The sequence below is a fragment of the Lissotriton vulgaris genome, chromosome 7 (assembly GCF_964263255.1).
Source record: "Lissotriton vulgaris chromosome 7, aLisVul1.2, whole genome shotgun sequence".
Lineage (NCBI taxonomy): Eukaryota > Metazoa > Chordata > Amphibia > Caudata > Salamandridae > Lissotriton > Lissotriton vulgaris.
Window position 1 is genome coordinate 1,771,599,604 of NC_141695.1, and position 20,615 is coordinate 1,771,620,218.

Consider the following 20,615-nt stretch of genomic DNA (forward strand, 5'->3'; position numbering starts at 1 on the left):
ACCCACTGACACTTGGAATGGAGAACACAAGTGCAATATATCTAACCAGTGACACTTGGAATGGAGAATACAAGTGCACCATATCTAACCACTGACACTTGGAATGGAGAATACAAGTGCAATATATCTAACCAGTGACACTTGGAATGGAGAATACAAGTGCACCATATCTAACCAGTGACACTTGGAATGGAGAATACAAGTGCCCCATATCTAACCAGTGACACTTGGAATGGAGAATTCCAGTGCACCATATCTACCCACTGACACTTGGAATGGAGAACACAAGTGCAATATATCTAACCAGTGACACTTGGAATGGAGCATACAAGTGCACCATATCTAACCACTGACACTTGGAATGGAGAATACAAGTGCAATATATCTAACCAGTGACACTTGGAATGGAGAATACAAGTGCACCATATCTAACCACTGACACTTGGAATGGGGAATACAAGTGCAATATATCTAACCAGTGACACTTGGAATGGAGAATACAAGTGCACCATATCTAACCAGTGACACTTGGAATGGAGAATACAAGTGCACCATATCTAACAAGTGACACTTGGAATGGAGAATGCAAGTGCACCATATCTAACCACCGACACTTGGAATGGAGAAGACAAGTGCACCTTATCTAACCACTGACACTTGGAATGGAGAAGACAAGTGCACCATATCTAACCACTGACACTTGGAATGGAGAATACAAGTGCACCATATCTAACCAGTGACACTTGGAATGGAGAATTCGAGTGCACCATATCTAACCACTGACACTTGGAATGGAGCATACAAGTGCACCATATCTAACCACTGACACTTGGAATGGAGAATACAAGTGCAATATATCTAACCAGTGACACTTGGAATGGAGAATACAAGTGCACCATATCTAACCACTGACACTTGGAATGGGGAATACAAGTGCAATATATCTAACCAGTGACACTTGGAATGGAGAATACAAGTGCACCATATCTAACCAGTGACACTTGGAATGGAGAATACAAGTGCACCATATCTAACCACTGACACTTGGAATGGGGAATACAAGTGCAATATATCTAACCAGTGACACTTGGAATGGAGCATACAAGTGCACCATATCTAACCACTGACACTTGGAATGGAGAATACAAGTGCAATATATCTAACCAGTGACACTTGGAATGGAGAATACAAGTGCACCATATCTAACCACTGACACTTGGAATGGGGAATACAAGTGCAATATATCTAACCAGTGACACTTGGAATGGAGAATACAAGTGCACCATATCTAACCAGTGACACTTGGAATGGAGAATACAAGTGCACCATATCTAACAAGTGACACTTGGAATGGAGAATGCAAGTGCACCATATCTAACCACCGACACTTGGAATGGAGAAGACAAGTGCACCTTATCTAACCACTGACACTTGGAATGGAGAAGACAAGTGCACCATATCTAACCACTGACACTTGGAATGGAGAATACAAGTGCACCATATCTAACCAGTGACACTTGGAATGGAGAATTCGAGTGCACCATATCTACCCACTGACACTTGGAATGGAGAACACAAGTGCAATATATCTAACCAGTGACACTTGGAATGGAGAATACAAGTGCACCATATCTAACCACTGACACTTGGAATGGAGAATACAAGTGCAATATATCTAACCAGTGACACTTGGAATGGAGAATACAAGTGCACCATATCTAACCAGTGACACTTGGAATGGAGAATACAAGTGCCCCATATCTAACCAGTGACACTTGGAATGGAGAATTCCAGTGCACCATATCTACCCACTGACACTTGGAATGGAGAACACAAGTGCAATATATCTAACCAGTGACACTTGGAATGGAGCATACAAGTGCACCATATCTAACCACTGACACTTGGAATGGAGAATACAAGTGCAATATATCTAACCAGTGACACTTGGAATGGAGAATACAAGTGCACCATATCTAACCACTGACACTTGGAATGGGGAATACAAGTGCAATATATCTAACCAGTGACACTTGGAATGGAGAATACAAGTGCACCATATCTAACCAGTGACACTTGGAATGGAGAATACAAGTGCACCATATCTAACAAGTGACACTTGGAATGGAGAATGCAAGTGCACCATATCTAACCACCGACACTTGGAATGGAGAAGACAAGTGCACCTTATCTAACCACTGACACTTGGAATGGAGAAGACAAGTGCACCATATCTAACCACTGACACTTGGAATGGAGAATACAAGTGCACCATATCTAACCAGAGACACCTGGAATAGAGAATAAAAGTGCGCCATATCTAACCACTGACACTTGGAATGGAGAATACAAGTGCAGTGCACCATATCTAACCATTGACACTTGGAATGGAGAATAAAAGTGCACCATATCTAACCACTGACACTTGGAATGGGGAATACAAGTGCACCATATCTAGCCAGTGACACTTGGAATGGAGAATACAAGTGCACCATATCTACCCACTGACACTTAGAATGGAGAATACAAGTGCGCCATATCTAACCAGTGACACTTGGAATGGAGAATACAAGTGCACCATATCTAACCACCGACACTTGGAATGGTGAATACAAGTGCACCATATCTAACCAGTGACACTTGGAATGGAGAATACAAGTGCACCATATCTACCCACTGACACTTAGAATGGAGAATACAAGTGCGCCATTTCTAACCAGTGACACTTGGAATGGAGAATACAAGTGCACCATATCTAACCAGTGACACTTGGAATGGAGAATACAAGTGCACCATATCTAACCACTGACACTTGGAATGGAGAATACAAGTGCACCATAACTAACCACTGACACTTGTAATGGAGAATAGAAGTGCACCATATCTAACCACCGACACTTGGAATGGAGAATACAAGTTCACCATATCTAACCAGTGACACTTGGAATGGAGAATACAAGTGCACCATATCTACCCACTGACACTTAGAATGGAGAATACAAGTGCGCCATTTCTAACCAGTGACATTTGGAATGGAGAATACAAGTGCACCATATCTAACCAGTGAAACTTGGAATGGAGAATACAAGTGCACCATATCTACCCAGTGATACTTGGAATGGAGAAAAAAATGCACCATATCTAATAAGTGAGACTTGAAATGGAGAATACAAGTGCACCATATCTAACCAGTGACACTTGGAATGGAGAATACATGTGCACTATCTACTCACTGACACTTAGAATGGAGAATACAAATGCACCATATCTAACCAGTGACACTTGGAATGGAGAATACAAGTGCACCATATCTAACCACCGACACTTGGAATGGAGAATACAAGTGCACCATATCTAACCAGTGACACTTGGAATGGAGAATACAAGTGCACTATCTACCCACTGACACTTAGAATGGAGAATACAAATGCACCATATCTAACCAGTGACACTTGGAATGGAGAATACAAGTGCACCATATCTAACCAGTGACACTTGGAATGGAGAATACAGGTGCACTATCTACCCACTGACACTTAGAATGGAGAATACAAATGCACCATATCTAACCGGTGACACTTGGAATGGAGAATACAAGTGCACCATATCTAACCAGTGACACTTGGAATGGAGAATACAAGTGCACCATATCTAACCAGTGACACTTGGAATGGAGAATACAAGTGCACCATATCTAACCAGTGACACTTGGAATGGAGAATACAAGTGCACTATCTACCCACTGACACTTAGAATGGAGAATACAAATGCACCATATCTAACCAGTGACACTTGGAATGGAGAATACAAGTGCACCATATCTAACCAGTGACACTTGGAATGGAGAATACAAGTGCACCATGTCTAACTAGTGACACTTGGAATGGAGAATACAAGTGCACCATATCTAACCAGTGACACTTGGAATGGAGAATACAAATGCACCATATCTAATAAGTGACACTTGGAATGGAGAATGCAAGTGCACCATATCTAACCAGTGACACTTGGAATGGAGAATACAAGTGCACCATATCTAACCAGTGACACTTGGAATGGATAATACAAGTGCACCATATCTAACAACTGACACTTGGAATGGAGAATACAAGTGCACCTTATCTAACCAGAGACACTTGGAATGGAGAATACAAGTGCTCCATATCTAACCAGTGACACTTGGAATGGATAATACAAGTGCACCATATCCAACCAGTGACACTTGGAATGGAGAAAACAAGTGCACCTTATCTAACCACTGACACTTGGAATGGAGAGGACAAGTGCACCATATCTAACCACTGACACTTGGAATGGAGAATACAAGTGCACCATATCTAACCAGTGCCACTTGGAATGGAGAATACAAGTGCACCATATCTAACCAGAGACACCTTGAATGGAGAATACAAGTGCGCCATATCTAACCACTGACACTTAGAATGGAGAATACAAGTGCACTATATCTAACCACTGACACTTGGAATGGAGAATACAAGTGCACCATATCTAACCAGAGACACTTGGAATGGAGAATACTAGTGCACCATATCTAACCTGTGACACTTGGAATGGAGAATACAAGTGCACCATATCTAACCAGTGACACTTGAAATGGAGAATACAAGTGCACCATATCTAACCACCGACACTTGGAATGGAGAAGACAAGTGCACCTTATCTAACCACTGACACTTGGAATGAAGAATACAAGTGCACCATATCTAACCAGTGACACTTGAAATGGAGAATACAAGTGCACCATATCTACCCACTGACACTTCGAATGAAGAATACAAGTGCGCCATATCTAACCAGTGACACTTGGAATGGAGAATACAAGTGCACCATATCTAACCAGTGCCACTTGGAATGGAGAATACAAGTGCACCATATCTATCCAGTGACACTTGGAATGGAGAATACAAATGCACCATATCTAACCAGTGACACTTGGAATGGAGAATACAAGTGCACCATATCTAACCACTGACACTTGGAATGGAGAATACAAGTGCACCATATCTAACCACTGACACTTGGAATGGAGAATACAAGTGCACCATATCTATCCAGTGACACTTGGAATGGAGAATACAAGTGCACTATATCTAACCATTGACACTTGGAATGGAGAATACAAGTGCACCATATCTATCCAGTGACACTTGGAATGGAGAATACAAGTGCACACTATCTAACCATTGACACTTGGAATGGAGAATACAAGTGCACCATATCTAACCATTGACACTTGGAATGGAGAATACAAGTGCACCATATCTACCCACTGACACTTGGAATGGAGAATACAAGTGCACCATATCTATCCAGTGACACTTGGAATGGAGAATACAAGTGCACCATATCTAACCAGTGACACTTGGAATGGAGAATACAAGTGCACCATATCTATCCAGTGACACTTGGAATGGAGAATACAAGTGCACCATATCTAACAAGTGACACTAGGAATGGAGAATACAAGTGCACCATATCTAACAAGTGACACTAGGAATGGAGAATGCAAGTGCACCATATCTAACCAGTGACACTTGGAATAGAGAATACAAGTGCACCATATCTAGCCAGTGACACTAGGAATGGAGAATGCAAGTGCACCATATCTAACCAGTGACACTTGGAATAGAGAATACAAGTGCACCATATCTACCCACTGACACTTAGAATGGAGAATACATGTGCGCCATATCTAACCAGTGACACTTGGAATGGAGAATACAAGTGCACCATATCTAACCACCGACACTTGGAATGGAGAATACTATTGCACCATATCTAACCTGTGACACTTGGAATGGAGAATACAAGTGCACCATATCTACCCACTGACACTTCGAATGAAGAATACAAGTGCACCATATCTAACCAGTGACACTTGGAATGGAGAATACAAGTGCACTATCTACCCACTGAATCTTAGAATGGAGAATACAAATGCACCATATCTAACCAGTGACACTTGGAATGGAGAATACAAATGCACGTTATCTACCCACTGACACTTAGAATGGAGAATACATGTGCGCCATATCTAACCACTGACACTTGTAATGGAGAATAGAAGTGCACCATATCTAACCAGTGACACTTGGAATGGAGAATACAAGTGTACCATATCTAACCAGTGACACTTGGAATGGAGAATACAAGTGCACCATATCTAACCACTGACACTTGGAATGGAGAATACAAGTGCACCATATCTAACCAGTGACACTTGGAATGGAGAATACAAGTGCCCCATATATTAATAGAAAGGGCACGTGTTTGTTCTCTCATCCTTTGATGCAAGGCGACCAGCAGTTCAGGTGCAGAGTTGCCTTGAGTCAAAGAATGGTACATCTGGGCCTCAGTCTCACCAAATCTAACTTTACCTGTCAATGACTTTCACTAGTCATCACTCACATGCTTACACTCACCGATGCACTCACTCACACACACAGACGCGCTCTCATAAACACTCTCTCTCTCTTAAGAATACTCTCACTTGCAAGCACACCCAAATCATACATTTAAAGCCATTTTTACTTCCCACAGCTACCACCAAGGTCCTAAGGGTTGTCCGTTTTTATAGCACTAAAAGTGAATAACAGAATATTATTAAAAGGCAGAATAGAAGCATTTAACGAGTTCTTGCCACTGCCTTTGTCACTCCTGGGGCCAGGGGTCTCAGAGACAGTGCAAGAGTCACAAGGAGCAAGCAAGGATTCACAGCTGCTGCCCAGGGGGTCCCCTCAATGCAATCTATTGAGAGGAGGCGGGAGGGAGAGTTACTCGCTCCTGCAGTGTTGCAGGAGATGTCTGGACTTTTTTCTTTCCCTCAGGCAGAGGCCACATCTGTCTGCTCCAGATGTTTCCAGTCTTAGTCTCACCTCACCATGGGATTTAAACCGAGTATTAGAGGGTCCAGATTTTGTGGCTCCAGTAATTCCCAGTCCAAAATACCAGAATACTCATATTGGCCCCAGCAGTTTAGTCCACCCCCCCCCCCCCCAAGAATATTTCTCCAGCTCAGTTGTCATGAGGGCCATTCAGGTACTCCCCCCCCCCATCCATCCTCAAACACATACAGGAATACTATAGGTAGGCAAAACAATATTACATATTTATTTCCCATAAATATAGGTCATCAGTTAAAAAGTAGAAGAATGTTCTTAAAATAAAATGTAACTTTAAAAGTTCATACCAATTGCACCCATGACTTCAGACTTTCCTTTGGTTTACCATCAACAACTCGAGAAGACACAGAATCTACAATGACAGAGATGGAAAACACATAATTAGCTCAATCACAAACAGGAATAAGTTTTGCAAATTACAATGAATAATGTGTTTCCTTCTGTGTTTTCCTGTCCTCACCTGCAATTACCACATCTCTTATGTGAGGGGCCAATAGGACTTAAATGTATCCTGAGTGAGGATATGTTTTAACTGTGGTGCTCTGTGCTGAAGTGCTGTGTGTTCTGCATGGGGGGCTGCTCTCTGGTGCTCTGTGTTGAAGTGCTGTGTGTTCTGCATGGGTGACTGCTCTGTGGTGCTCTGTGCTGAAGTGCTGTATGTTCTGCATGGGTGGCTGCTCTGTGGTGCTCTGTGCTGAAGTGCTGTGCGTTCTGCATGGGTGGCTGCTCTGCGGTGCTCTGTGTTGAAGTGCTGTGTGTTCTGCATGGGTGGCTGCTCTCTGGTGCTCTGTGCTGAAGTGCTGTGCGTTCTGCATGGGTGGCTGCTCTGTGGTGCTCTGTGTTGAAGTGCTGTGTGTTCTGCATGGGTGGCTGCTCTTTGGTGCTCTGTGCTGAAGTTCTGTGCGTTCTGCATGGGTGGCTGCTCTGTGGTGCTCTGTGCTGAAGTGCTGTGTGTTCTGCATGGGTGGCTGCTCTGTGGTGCTCTGTGCTGAAGTTCTGTGTGTTCTGCATGGGTGGCTGCTCTGTGGTGCTCTGTGTTGAAGTGTTGTGTGTTCTGCATGGATGGCTGCTCTTTGGTGCTCTGTGCTGAAGTGCTGTGTGTTCTGCATGGGTGGCTGCTCTGTGGTGCTCTGTGCTGAAGTGCTGTGTGTTCTGCATGGGTGGCTGCTCTGTGGTGCTCTGTGTTGAAGTGTTGTGTGTTCTGCATGGGTGGCTGCTCTGTGGTGCTCTGTGTTGAAGTGTTGTGTGTTCTGCATGGGTGCCTGCTCTGTGGTGCTCTGTGCTGAAGTGCTGTGTGTTCTGCATGGGTGGCTGCTCTTTGGTGCTCTGTGCTGAAGTGCTGTGTGATCTGTATGGGGGCTGCTCTGTGGTGCTCTGTGCTGAGGTGCTGTGTGTTCTGCATGGGTGGCTGCTCTGTGGTGCTCTGTGTTGAAGTGCTGTGTATTCTGCATGGGGGGCTGCTCTGTGGTGCTCTGTGCTGAAGTGCTGTGTGTTCTGCATGGGGGGCTGCTCTGTGGTGCTCTGTGCTGACGTGCTGTGTGTTTTGCATGGGGGGCTGCTCTGTGGTGCTCTGTGTTGAAGTGCTGTGTGTTCTGCATGGGTGGCTGCTCTGTGGTGCTCTGTGCTGAGGTGCTGTGTGTTCTGTATGGGTGGCTGCTCTGTGGTTTTCTGTGCTGAAGTGCTGTGTGTTCTGCATAGGTGGCTGCTCTGTGGTGCTCTGTGCTGAAGTGTTGTGTGTTCTGCATGGGTGCCTGCTATGTGGTGCTCTGTGCTGAAGTGCTGTGTGTTTTGCATGGGTGGCTGCTCTGTGGTGCTCTGTGTTGAAGTGTTGTGTGTTCTGCATGGGTGCCTGCTCTGTGGTGCTCTGTGCTGATGTGCTGTGTGTTCTGCATGGGTGGCTGCTCTTTGGTGCTCTGTGCTGAAGTGCTGTGTGATCTGTATGGGGGCTGCTCTGTGGTGCTCTGTGCTGAGGTGCTGTGTGTTCTGCATGGGTGGCTGCTCTGTGGTGCTCTGTGTTGAAGTGCTGTGTATTCTGCATGGGGGGCTGCTCTGTGGTGCTCTGTGCTGAAGTGCTGTGTGTTCTGCATGGGGGGCTGCTCTGTGGTGCTCTGTGCTGAAGTGCTGTGTGTTCTGCATGGGTGCCTGCTATGTGGTGCTCTGTGCTGAAGTGCTGTGTGTTCTGTATGGGTGGCTGCTCTGTGGTGCTCTGTGCTGAAGTGCTGTGTGTTATGCATGGGTGCCTGCTATGTGGTGCTCTGTGCTGAAGTGCTGTGTGTTCTGCATGGGTGCCTGCTATGTGGTGCTCTGTGCTGAAGTGCTGTGTGTTCTGTATGGGTGGCTGCTCTGTGGTGCTCTGTGCTGAAGTGCTGTGTGTTATGCATGGGTGCCTGCTCTATGGTGCTCTGTGTTGAAGTGCTGTGTGTTCTTCTGTATGGGGGCTGCTCTGTGGTGCTCTGTGCTGAAGTGCTGTGTGATCTGTATGGGGGCTGCTCTGTGGTGCTCTGTGCTGAAGTGCTGTGTGATCTGCATGGGTGGCTGCTCTGTGGTGCTCTGTGTTGAAGTGCTGTGTGTTGTTCATGGGTGGCTGCTCAGTGGTGCTTTGTGTTGAAGTATTGTGTGTTCTGCATGGGTGCCTGCTCTGTGGTGCTCTGTGTTGAAGTGCTGTGTGTTCTTCTGTATGGGGGCTGCTCTGTGGTGCTCTGTGCTGAAGTGCTGTGTGATCTGTATGGGGGCTGCTCTGTGGTGCTTTGTGTTGAAGTGCTGTGTGATCTGCATGGGTGGCTGCTCTGTGGTGCTCTGTGTTGAAGTGCTGTGTGTTGTTCATGGGTGGCTGCTCAGTGGTGCTTTGTGTTGAAGTATTGTGTGTTCTGCATGGGTGTCTGCTCTGTGGTGCTCTGTGCTGAAGTGCTGTGTGTTCTGCATGGGGGGCTGCTCTGTGGTGCTCTGTGCTGAAGTGCTGTGTGTTCTGCATGGGTGGCTGCTCTGTGGTGCTCTGTGCTGAGGTGCTGTGTGTTCTGTATGGGTGGCTGCTCTGTGGTTTTCTGTGCTGAAGTGCTGTGTGTTCTGGATAGGTGGCTGCTCTGTGGTGCTCTGTGCTGAAGTGTTGTGTGTTCTGCATGGGTGCCTGCTATGTGGTGCTCTGTGCTGAAGTGCTGTGTGTTCTGTATGGGTGGCTGCTCTGTGGTGCTCTGTGCTGAAGTGCTGTGTGTTATGCATGGGTGGCTCCTCTGTGGTGCTCTGTGCTGAAGTGCTTTGTGTTATGCATGGGTGCCTGCTCTGTGGTGCTCTGTGTTGAAGTGCTGTGTGTTCTGCATGGGTGCCTGCTCTGTGGTGCTCTGTGTTGAAGTGCTGTGTGATCTGTATGGGTGGCTGCTCTGTGGTGCTCTGTGCTGAAGAGCTGTGTGTTCTGCATGGGTGGATGCTCTGTAGTGCTCTGTGCTGAAGTGCTGTGTGTTCTGCATGGGTGGCTGCTCTGTGGTGCTCTGTGCTGAAGTGCTGTGTGTTCTGCATGGGTGGCTGCTCTGTGGTGCTCTGTGCTGAAGAGCTGTGTGTTCTGCATGGGTGGATGCTCTGTAGTGCTCTGTGCTGAAGTGCTGTGTGTTCTGCATGGGTGGCTGCTCTGTGGTTCTCTGTGCTGATGTGCTGTGTGTTATGCATGGGTGCCTGCTCTATGGTGCTCTGTGTTGAAGTGCTGTGTGTTGTGCATGAGTGGCTGCTCTGTGGGGCTGCTGTAGATGGGTGGTCTGGGTGTTCCACTTGTCTGGGGCTTGAAGATGTGTCTGTCCACCTTGCCTGTGATGCTTCTAAAGGGTGGCCAATGTATTAAACCTTGTAGGAAGATATGAGGGCAGTGATTATGAAGGTGGGGGCAACACATGTATTTGTCACTTTGGGCAGCATTATTCCATGCACAATGTTAATTCTTTAATGTAGAGGAGGCTTGGGATTATAATATGCCTTTTCACAAAATGTGCTGTTTATTATGCAGACCACACCAGTGGATGACTTTTAATTCATAAAAAAGGAGCATTAAAATTAATAATATTTTGATGGGGCGGCTCACAATTTCATAAAAACAGCTAATGTACTGTGGGAGAATAAATTAGGAAAAATATCAGCCTGTCCATTTAGTCTTACTTATGGATCTTTATTGGATTGGATTTGTCCTCGAGCAGACAGGCTAGAAGGGCGCCACCTGCTGTGCTTGAGGGGTTATTGATGGAGGGGAGGGGAGGAGGCGGAGCCAAGACAACCACGTGTCCCAGTGTTCTCCAATAGGAGAGCGAAAGCAAACAGGTATCGTTCAAAGACATGCCTCAAGGAAGGTCAAAAATACTTGGCCCAATAAAATCCCTGTAGTAGTAATCGCATGCCTCTGCAACCCAAACCCAAGGAGGGGTGTGATGCGTCCCACCCTATACAGCACGCCCTAAGTAGGCAAGGCACAAGTCTTGCTGGTGCCAAACCCAGATAGTTTTCATGTTTACTTTACCTTGATTTTAACCCTGATATATTGGCATTGCTCTTAACATCTGGCCGCCTTGTATACGTTAACCACACCTAAAGAGGCTTTCACCAACTTGCTTTAAATGTGTCACTAGGACCACCCGGAGTCAACTATTTGAAGACATTCGAAAGAAATTTAAATTGTAAATGTATCTATGTGTTTTTGATGGGAGCAATCCTATTTATTTGTTGTGTGTTATCAGTCAATGGTGACTTCTACGTAATGAATCAACTGGTTGCACCCTCTCCCACATGACTCGTCTTTTTTCCTTTTAAATTTAAATTTCCATTCAAGGCAAACTATAGTGTTTACTAATTTGCATATTGACTTGCATGCCATTTAATGTATGCATGTGTCCTCGCCAGCACTTCATCCATCTCTAAAGGTTCCTTAAAACAGTCCTTGTATCGGCTCAGCCAGCCCCTCCTCTCCGGCCTTTATGAGAGCCGAGGCTGCAGCCCCCGAGATACCTCCTCTGCAGCAAACCCTCTGAGCTATCCCCTGGCTTTTATTGTAACCTCTTAGCTGCCTCAGACATATTTTTTGTGCCTGCAACTAAGAGACTGGCAGCTTGCATCGTGGTTTGATTTGTCTGGGCTCGTGGGAGCAGTCAAACTTACATTTTAATATATTTGTTAAAGGTAGCCTCTTGGGTGTTTTGAGTACAATGGCGTCGGTAGAAGGCTCTGAAGCAATTGATGTATTTCTGGATCATAAAATCACCAATCATTTGTGTATTTACTTAGCAAAGGGCTAAATGAGGAATAGAGAAGGAATGGCTCCAGAGAGTATTTTGAGACTAGATTTGGAATACTTTCATCAATTTTCTTTTCCACATTCTTAAAAAAACAAAAAAACAACACTTGAGAATGAGCTACAAATTCAAAAGTATAAGGGGGTTTAAATAGCAATGTACTTTCAAAATCCCTATCCTGACCTCGCGCTCCCAGCCACACCCCCTCTCACTTATGAGGGTGAGCCTGGGACATTAAAGACGAAAACTCCAACATGTATAGAAACATATAAAAGAGGAAACTAAAGAGGTTCCCATTTACTTTGAAAAAGAATCCCCTCCAGCAAAGGGTAACTGTTTATTTTGTGTGGGGGTCTCTATAACTCTCGCTTCCACAGATATTGCTGAGTCCTGGAGGTGCGCGGAGGAATGTTATGATTGGTTATTTATTAAACGACAGGTCCATTCAAAGCCCCTTCTCTCACCCCCTCCCCCTGAGCACAGGAAGGACACTCACCCAGGGAGCAGCTGCCCCTTCTCTCACCCCCTCCCCCTGAGCACAGGAAGGACACTCACCCAGGGAGCAGCTGCCCCCTCTCTCACCCCCTCCCCCTGAGCCCAGGAAGGACACTCACCCAGGGAGCAGCTGACTGCCCCCCCCCCCTCAGCCCAGGAAGGACACTCACCCAGGGAGCAGCTGACTGCCCCCCCCCCCCTGAGCACAGGAAGGACACTCACCCAGGGAGCAGCTGACTGCCCCCCCCCCTGAGCACAGGAAGGACACTCACCCAGGGAGCAGCTGCCCCTTCTCTCACCCCCCCCCCCCTGAGCACAGGAAGGACACTCACCCAGGGAGCAGCTGCCCCTTCTCTCACCCCCCCCCTGAGCACAGGAAGGACACTCACCCAGGGAGCAGCTGCCCCTTCTCTCACCCCCTCCCCCTGAGCACAGGAAGGACACTCACCCAGGGAGCAGCTGCCCCTTCTCTCACCCCCCCCACCCCCCTGACCCCTGGAAGGACACTCACCCAGGGAGCAGCTGCCCCTTCTCTCACCCCCCACCCCCCTGAGCACAGGAAGGACACTCACCCAGGGAGCAGCTGCCCCTTCTCTCACCCCCCCCCCTGAGCACAGGAAGGACACTCACCCAGGGAGCAGCTGACCCTTCTCTCACCCCCTCCCCCTGAGCCCAGGAAGGACACTCACCCAGGGAGCAGCTGCCCCTTCTCTCACCCCCCCCCCCTGAGCACAGGAAGGACACTCACCCAGGGAGCAGCTGCCCCCTCTCTCACCCCCTCCCCCTGAGCCCAGGAAGGACACTCACCCAGGGAGCAGCTGCCCCTTCTCTCACCCCCTCCCCCCCCTGAGCCCAGGAAGGACACTCACCCAGGGAGCAGCTGCCCCTTCTCTCACCCCCTCCCCCTGAGCACAGGAAGGACACTCACCCAGGGAGCAGCTGACCCTTCTCTCACCCCCCCCCCTGAGCCCAGGAAGGACACTCACCCAGGGAGCAGCTGCCCCCTCTCTCACCCCCCCCCCTGAGCCCAGGAAGGACACTCACCCAGGGAGCAGCTGCCCCTTCTCTCACCCCCCCCCCTGAGCACAGGAAGGACACTCACCCAGGGAGCAGCTGCCCCTTCTCTCACCCCCCCCCCTCCCCCTGAGCCCAGGAAGGACACTCACCCAGGGAGCAGCTGCCCCTTCTCTCACCCCCCCCCTGAGCACAGGAAGGACACTCACCCAGGGAGCAGCTGCCCCCTCTCTCACCCCCTCCCCCTGAGCCCAGGAAGGACACTCACCCAGGGAGCAGCTGCCCCTTCTCTCACCCCCTCCCCCCCCCTGAGCCCAGGAAGGACACTCACCCAGGGAGCAGCTGCCCCTTCTCTCACCCCCTCCCCCTGAGCACAGGAAGGACACTCACCCAGGGAGCAGCTGCCCCTTCTCTCACCCCCCCCTCCCCCTGAGCCCAGGAAGGACACTCACCCAGGGAGCAGCTGCCCCTTCTCTCACCCCCTCCCCCTGAGCACAGGAAGGACACTCACCCAGGGAGCAGCTGACCCTTCTCTCACCCCCCCCCTGAGCCCAGGAAGGACACTCACCCAGGGAGCAGCTGCCCCCTCTCTCACCCCCTCCCCCTGAGCCCAGGAAGGACACTCACCCAGGGAGCAGCTGCCCCTTCTCTCACCCCCTCCCCCCCCCCCTGAGCCCAGGAAGGACACTCACCCAGGGAGCAGCTGCCCCTTCTCTCACCCCCTCCCCCTGAGCACAGGAAGGACACTCACCCAGGGAGCAGCTGCCCCTTCTCTCACCCCCTCCCCCCCTCCCCCTGAGCCCAGGAAGGACACTCACCCAGGGAGCAGCTGCCCCTTCTCTCACCCCCTCCCCCTGACCCCTGGAAGGACACTCACCCAGGGAGCAGCTGCCCCTTCTCTCACCCCCCCCCCTGAGCCCAGGAAGGACACTCACCCAGGGAGCAGCTGACTGCCACCAGCAGCAGAGCCAGGGCGACCTTCATGGCGAGGGGTGGCTGGTATCGAGGTGTGATCTGAGGCACACAAGATTCAATCTCAAGGTGGGGCTCCAAGCCCACAGCTCCTATGTTTATAAAGAAGCGACCAGCCAGCCTCCTCCCAGCAGATCTCATGTCAGGTCACGTGACACGTGTACCAGAGAGATTCTTGGCACTGGGACCAATCAATGTTGACTCAACAGGTGCCAGCTTCTCTCCACCTTCATTCTCATGTTCCATCCAAAGGGAGGAGCTAAAACAGTGATTGACAGCTCCCTAAAGAACAGGACATGCAAGCATAGGCAGACATTTAAATAAACAACAAACTATCTCTTTTGCATGTTACTTAATCTTTTTTTTCAATTTTCTTTATATTATCATTTCAGTGGGAAGGATGCATAACCATGGTTTATAGGGCTAAACAGATGCAGTGATTACCATGTGTCTACAGGTTTACACTTTGGGAAGTGCAGACACCCTGGGGTTTGCAATCTTAATGCAGATCTTCAAAAAAGGAGGCGGTGCAGTGAGGGAAGGCCACGCATGGCCAGAACAAATTAATAAGTAGATATTTAGGCTTCAAATCCTGGAATTGTGTAAGTCAGCTTGCTGTCACCCTCATGTACTCTGCAACTAAGAGGTACTATGCTGCTAGGCCGGACTGCCCCTTTGTCGTTTACTTTGCTGTGCTTCTGCCTGCTGATTGCTGTACTACCAGGAGCGACTGCCTTCCTGGCACTGTGCTCTGCTGTGTTGCCCTGCTCCTTGCTACCTCTGCAGTGAGGGACAACTGCCCTCTGTATCCTACAATTTCCCAAGAACTTGTTGCCCTGCCTCATGTCATGGAAGAATCAGGGCAATAAATGACTTCCGTGTACCGTGACCGAGCACTGCATGCAAAATAACATCTGCTGCTGGGTATATATTTGTATGTTTTATTGGGCCACCAGACACACTCACACTGTCTAGCGTCTGCTGTGTTGGAGCCTGCTCACCTCGTGCTACTAGTCATACTTGAAATTGCTGTTTTTGAAAATACCACAGCGTTGCAGTGTAGCACTGTCCCCTCAGTCAGTGCTGGGAGCACAGAGTGGCTTGAGCGCATTCTGGTTGCCTAGCTACACAGCGATCTGAGCGTGCTCTCTCCAGGCTCTTTGTCCAGAACTTTCACAAGACTGCCTCAACTGTGGCTGAACCCCAGCCCTGCCTGCTTCTGTGCCTCTTACCAACACAAGCTCCATGTGTGAGGCCTGCCAACACAGCAGTATGGGACATAGAGTCGCCTGTGCTCCTGCGGCCATGCCGGAGCCCAACTCATCTTCCTACCACGTGGATCCTGTGTCCAATACTGCAGACAACCAGATAGCAACTCCAAGCCCCAGGTACTGTCCCACGGGCCTGCGCGGCCTGACTTCAACCCTCACTGCATCGAAGACCTTTCCAATACGGAGGCAGCCAGTGGGCTCACATGAGGATTACTGTAAGTCCCTTAAAGTTTCCTGAGCACTGTGATGCTCCAGGGGAATGACCTATTAAAGTTACTACTTGCATAACTCTAGATAGATTAGATTGTTGTCCTTTAGGTCTGGTTTTAATTACACAAAGATGGCATATTTTTCTACAACTGGTGTGGAGTTTTTTGGTAGTGTCTTTCACTGTGTTACTTTACTATGTGTTACACAAATACTCTACACATTGCCTCTTTGATAATCCTGCCTGCTCTGTACCAATCTACCAGACGATGAGCACAGGTAATCTTATTTTATTTATTTATTTATTTATTGCATTTGTAAGGAGCTACAGATACCCAAAAGGGTTTCCCGGCGCCATGATGGACAGGGAGCAGAAATCGCAAGGCAGTTAGATGGATTTATTGATCAAAAAGCCAGGTCTTAAGAGCTCTACGAAAGTGGGTGTAGTCACAGTTTCTTTGCGGATGATAGGGGGCAGAGTATTCCAGAGGGATGGACCGAGGTAGGAAAAAGATCTTCCCCCCATTTTGGAGCGTTTGACCCTGGGCACAACAAAATTGCCCATGGTTTCAGACCGACGTGACGGGAGGGCACATGGGGGAGGACAAGAGCTTGAAGGTACTGAGGTGCGGTGCCTGCCTCGATTTTGAACATATAGCTCAGGGCTTTGAACTTGATGGGGTTCTCCACCCTGAGCCAATGAAGGTCACGTAAGTGTCCAGAAATAGGGGAAGCCCTGGGAATTCTGCACCGCAGTCTAGCTGCAGAATTCTGGACAAGCGGAAGTCTGCGGGCCACTTTAATAAAGTCAAGCCACGCAATATGATGATCCAGATACGAGGTATTTATTACAACCTCATCCAACAGCCAGCATAAGTTAACTGACAATTATAGAACATTGCGTAACAGAATCTTTGACAGACCTGGTTCCATGCTCAGTATTCTAGCATGGAACCATGTTACATCATTACACTCCTTCCTCTTTACATCTAAACAGAAACAACATAAAAGTAAATTAGAAGTTTACAAAATCACGCAAGTGCATAGGAAATCTCTGAACTCTCACACTCCTACGAGTATATCCAGACTTCAAATCAACATCGGAAGAAGGTCGACAAAAAATAACATTATCCTGGTCAGACATGTCACACCCACCAAAATGTGCTAGACGACTATGGTTCCAGATACGACCATCATCTGTCTTAACAGCATTTTTGAAAAGTTTAATAATAGTTCTTGGTGAAGTAAACTTTGACCAATTTTGGCATCCAACCGGAGCTTTGATTTTAACTTTCTCCCTAATCTTAAAATGAGAAATTTTAACAGATCTCCTATCATCAACATACACTTTCCTTTTCTTTTGAAGAGAGAATTATTTGTCTATCTAAGCCCCAATGTCATTGTTCTTCAATCCCTCATCCGCAACCATCCACCCAGGGCACAAACAAGTATTGGGAGACCTTCCCTTGAAAAGTTCAAAAGGAGTTTTCCCCGTTGATGAATGAGGAGTGAATCTGTAGGCCGGAATACGACTCTGCAACTCTCTCCTCCAATCCAAACAGTTAGCTTTAGCTAATTGGATACTCTCCTTTAAAGTTCAGTTAAATATTTCCAAAGCACCATTTGCCTCTGGATTATGTAACAAAATCTTTTTATGTACCACTCCACATTTGAGAAAATAATCCTCCATCATTCCAGAACAGAACTGTGGACCATTGTCTGAAAGAATTGAGTTTGGAAAACTTTCACGTTTAAACACAGAATCTAAAAAATTATTCACAGATTGAGTTGTGATTTCCCTTACTAAACTTACTTCCCCCCATCGGCTAATTATTCTCAGGGACATTTAGGTAAACTTCTACAAACCATAGGAGGACATCTCGGTTTAAGTACTTTATCATTAGCTTGGCAAAGCGTACACTCTCTAACGGTAAGTTCCACCAATAAATCTAACCCTGGCCACCAGAAATCCTGACGGATGCGCTCTTTGGTCTTGGAAAAGCCCATATGCCCTTCATGAGCCATGTTTACAATGACGCTCCTTAGGTTCAAAGGTGGAATCATTCTTGTGCCTCTCATGAGAACACCCTCAACAACAGGTAACTCATGCGCAATTAATGACCAAGGTTTACTAAGACATTGAGTCTTATGTTGATCTAATAGACTCATAACAGTTAACAATTCATTATCCTTTTTTAACTCATCCTTCCATTCTTCTTCCTTTACAGCTCCCAAAGTAATATCACAAACACTTATGTCACATTCTGTATTATTTTGATCATCTTCACCCTGACAGTTATCTTTACCCACAACCTCCACCAATCAAGACAGACAGTCAGCCGATACATTTGTTTTTCCAGGAATGTATTCAAAGTTAAAGTTGAACTCTTGTAAAGAGATAACCCATCTTCTAATCCTAGAAGAAATTGAATCTAAACGCTTCTTTTCGAATACCTCTTTAGGAGGCTTATGCTCAGACCTGACCACAAAAAAGGAACCCCACACAAACTTTCTAAATTTGTTAATAGCCCAGAATATCGCCAATGCTTCTTTTTCTATAACAGTATAACTTATCTCTGCACCTTTTAAACATCTTGAAGTACATGCAATCAACTCCTCTTGGCCCTTTCTAATCTGGAAAAGAAGAGCTCCCAGCCCCTTCATACTTGCATCCGTGACTATAAAGGTAGGATTTCCAGGTACAAATGCTTGTAGGTTTGGTGCATTCCTAAGATCTTTTTTCACTTGTTTGAACTCTGTACTGTAATTCTCACTCCAAACAAACTCAGAATTTTTACACATCAACCTCCTGAGATGAACACTTTTATCTGCAAAATTTCTCACAAACTTATTATAAAATTCTGCCATACCCAAAAATGAAGAAACGTCATCGTTTGAGCATGTTTTTTTTAACATTTCAATCGTATCAACTAACTCTTTCTTAGGTCTTACCCCTTGTCGTGAAATATGGTGACCCAAATAGTCAAGTTCTGTGACCCCAAACTTGCATTTGTCTCTCGACAACACAGCATCAAGCATCTTTTTAAGCACAGAATGTACCGTCTCATCATGTTCCTTCACATCTTTCCCACATATTAACACATCGTCTTGATAATATCTTACACCTGGTATGCCCTTAAAGAGATCTTCCATAATTCTCTGGAACACAGAGGCTGCGGAAACCAGTCCAAAAGGCATTCTCAGAAACTTGAATGCACCAATTGGCATTATGAAAGCGGTCAACTCTTGACACTCTTTACTTAAATGGACCTGATGATAAGCCGAAGCCATGTCCAAAGTGGTGAAATAACAAGCACCATCCAATGCTGACACTAATTCCTCGATATTGGGAAGTGGGAATTTGTCAACCACTACTTCTTTACTCAAAGCCCGAAGGTCCACACGTAGACGAATCTCATTATTAGGTTTTCGTGCCACGACAATGGGAGCAAGCCATTCTGTAGCTTCCACAGGCTGTATAACTCCAGTGGACAACAACTTATCTATTTCCTTTTGTACTGCTTCTTGGACACAAATGGGAATACGTCTAACTTTTGCCGCAACAGGTATGGCACCAAGCTTCAATTTTATATGGTGATTATAACCCTTTAAACACCCCAAAGTGTCACTAAATAATTCTCCAAACTCTTTCACAAATTTGTTTTCTTCACCCTCAACAGATTGTACTTGAACAGAAGGATGTGCATTAGGGTTGAGAATGACTCCTAATCGTGCTTGATGAGTCCAGCTCAACAAATTATCACCCCTTTCAGCTACATACATTTTTGCATCAGTAAATCTACCATTGTATTTAATGCAATCATCAAAATAACCCAACAACTTAATGGGTAACCCTCCATAACCTGTCGGCTTAATATCTGGTTTCATCAGTTTCTTTTTTTTGTGAAAACTTTTAATGAAAAGATCTTTTGAAACAAATGTGATGTGAGAACGCAAATCAAATTTCATCTTAACTCTAACATCACCCACCAAAACCCACTCAGAGGGATGTTCCACTTCATTTTCACTTACTTGAAAGCTAACCTCTTTTATTTCAGACCCTAAATCCCTCCTATTCCTTGTACGACAATTTTTCCCAATATGTCCTCTTTTGCCACATACATTACAAATGATCCTGTTAGCTGGACATTCTTTTGCATTTGCCATGTGTCCAAACCTTCCGCATCTGTAATAATTCCCTTCAAAAGACGTTATAAATGTTGTACCCGCCGGTGGCTTTACTGTACTACTATCATCCACAGTACCTTTCTGTCGGACACTCTCATCACTTTTTCTTTTATTATCATCTTTGTGCAGTACTGGACACTCAACTTCCTGCACTTTACTACTGACAGTATCTCCTTTATTCACTTTGCTTAGTTCTCCTACACACTTTAACATATGCTCTACTCTTTTAGCAACACTAATTACTTCGTCCAAAGGTAGCTCAACCTTTAACCAGAGCGTTTCTC

The 20,615-nt window shown here is 46.6% G+C and overlaps 1 protein-coding gene across 2 annotated transcripts in view; it reads right to left on the minus strand.

Annotated features, from left to right (window-relative positions):
* Positions 1–14,791, minus strand: part of LOC147706638 (uncharacterized) — a 411,896-nt gene extending 397,105 nt beyond the window's left edge. For both annotated transcript variants that reach the window (XM_086929113.1, XM_086929111.1), the window contains exons 1-2: positions 14,629–14,791; positions 7,211–7,275 (exon numbers count right to left, since the gene is read on the minus strand). In XM_086929113.1, the coding sequence (XP_086785239.1) occupies positions 7,211–7,275; positions 14,629–14,677 (114 nt within the window). In that variant the 5' untranslated portion in view covers positions 14,678–14,791. The remainder of the gene's footprint in view (positions 1–7,210; positions 7,276–14,628) is intronic.
* Between the last annotated feature and the right edge of the window lie 5,824 nt (positions 14,792–20,615).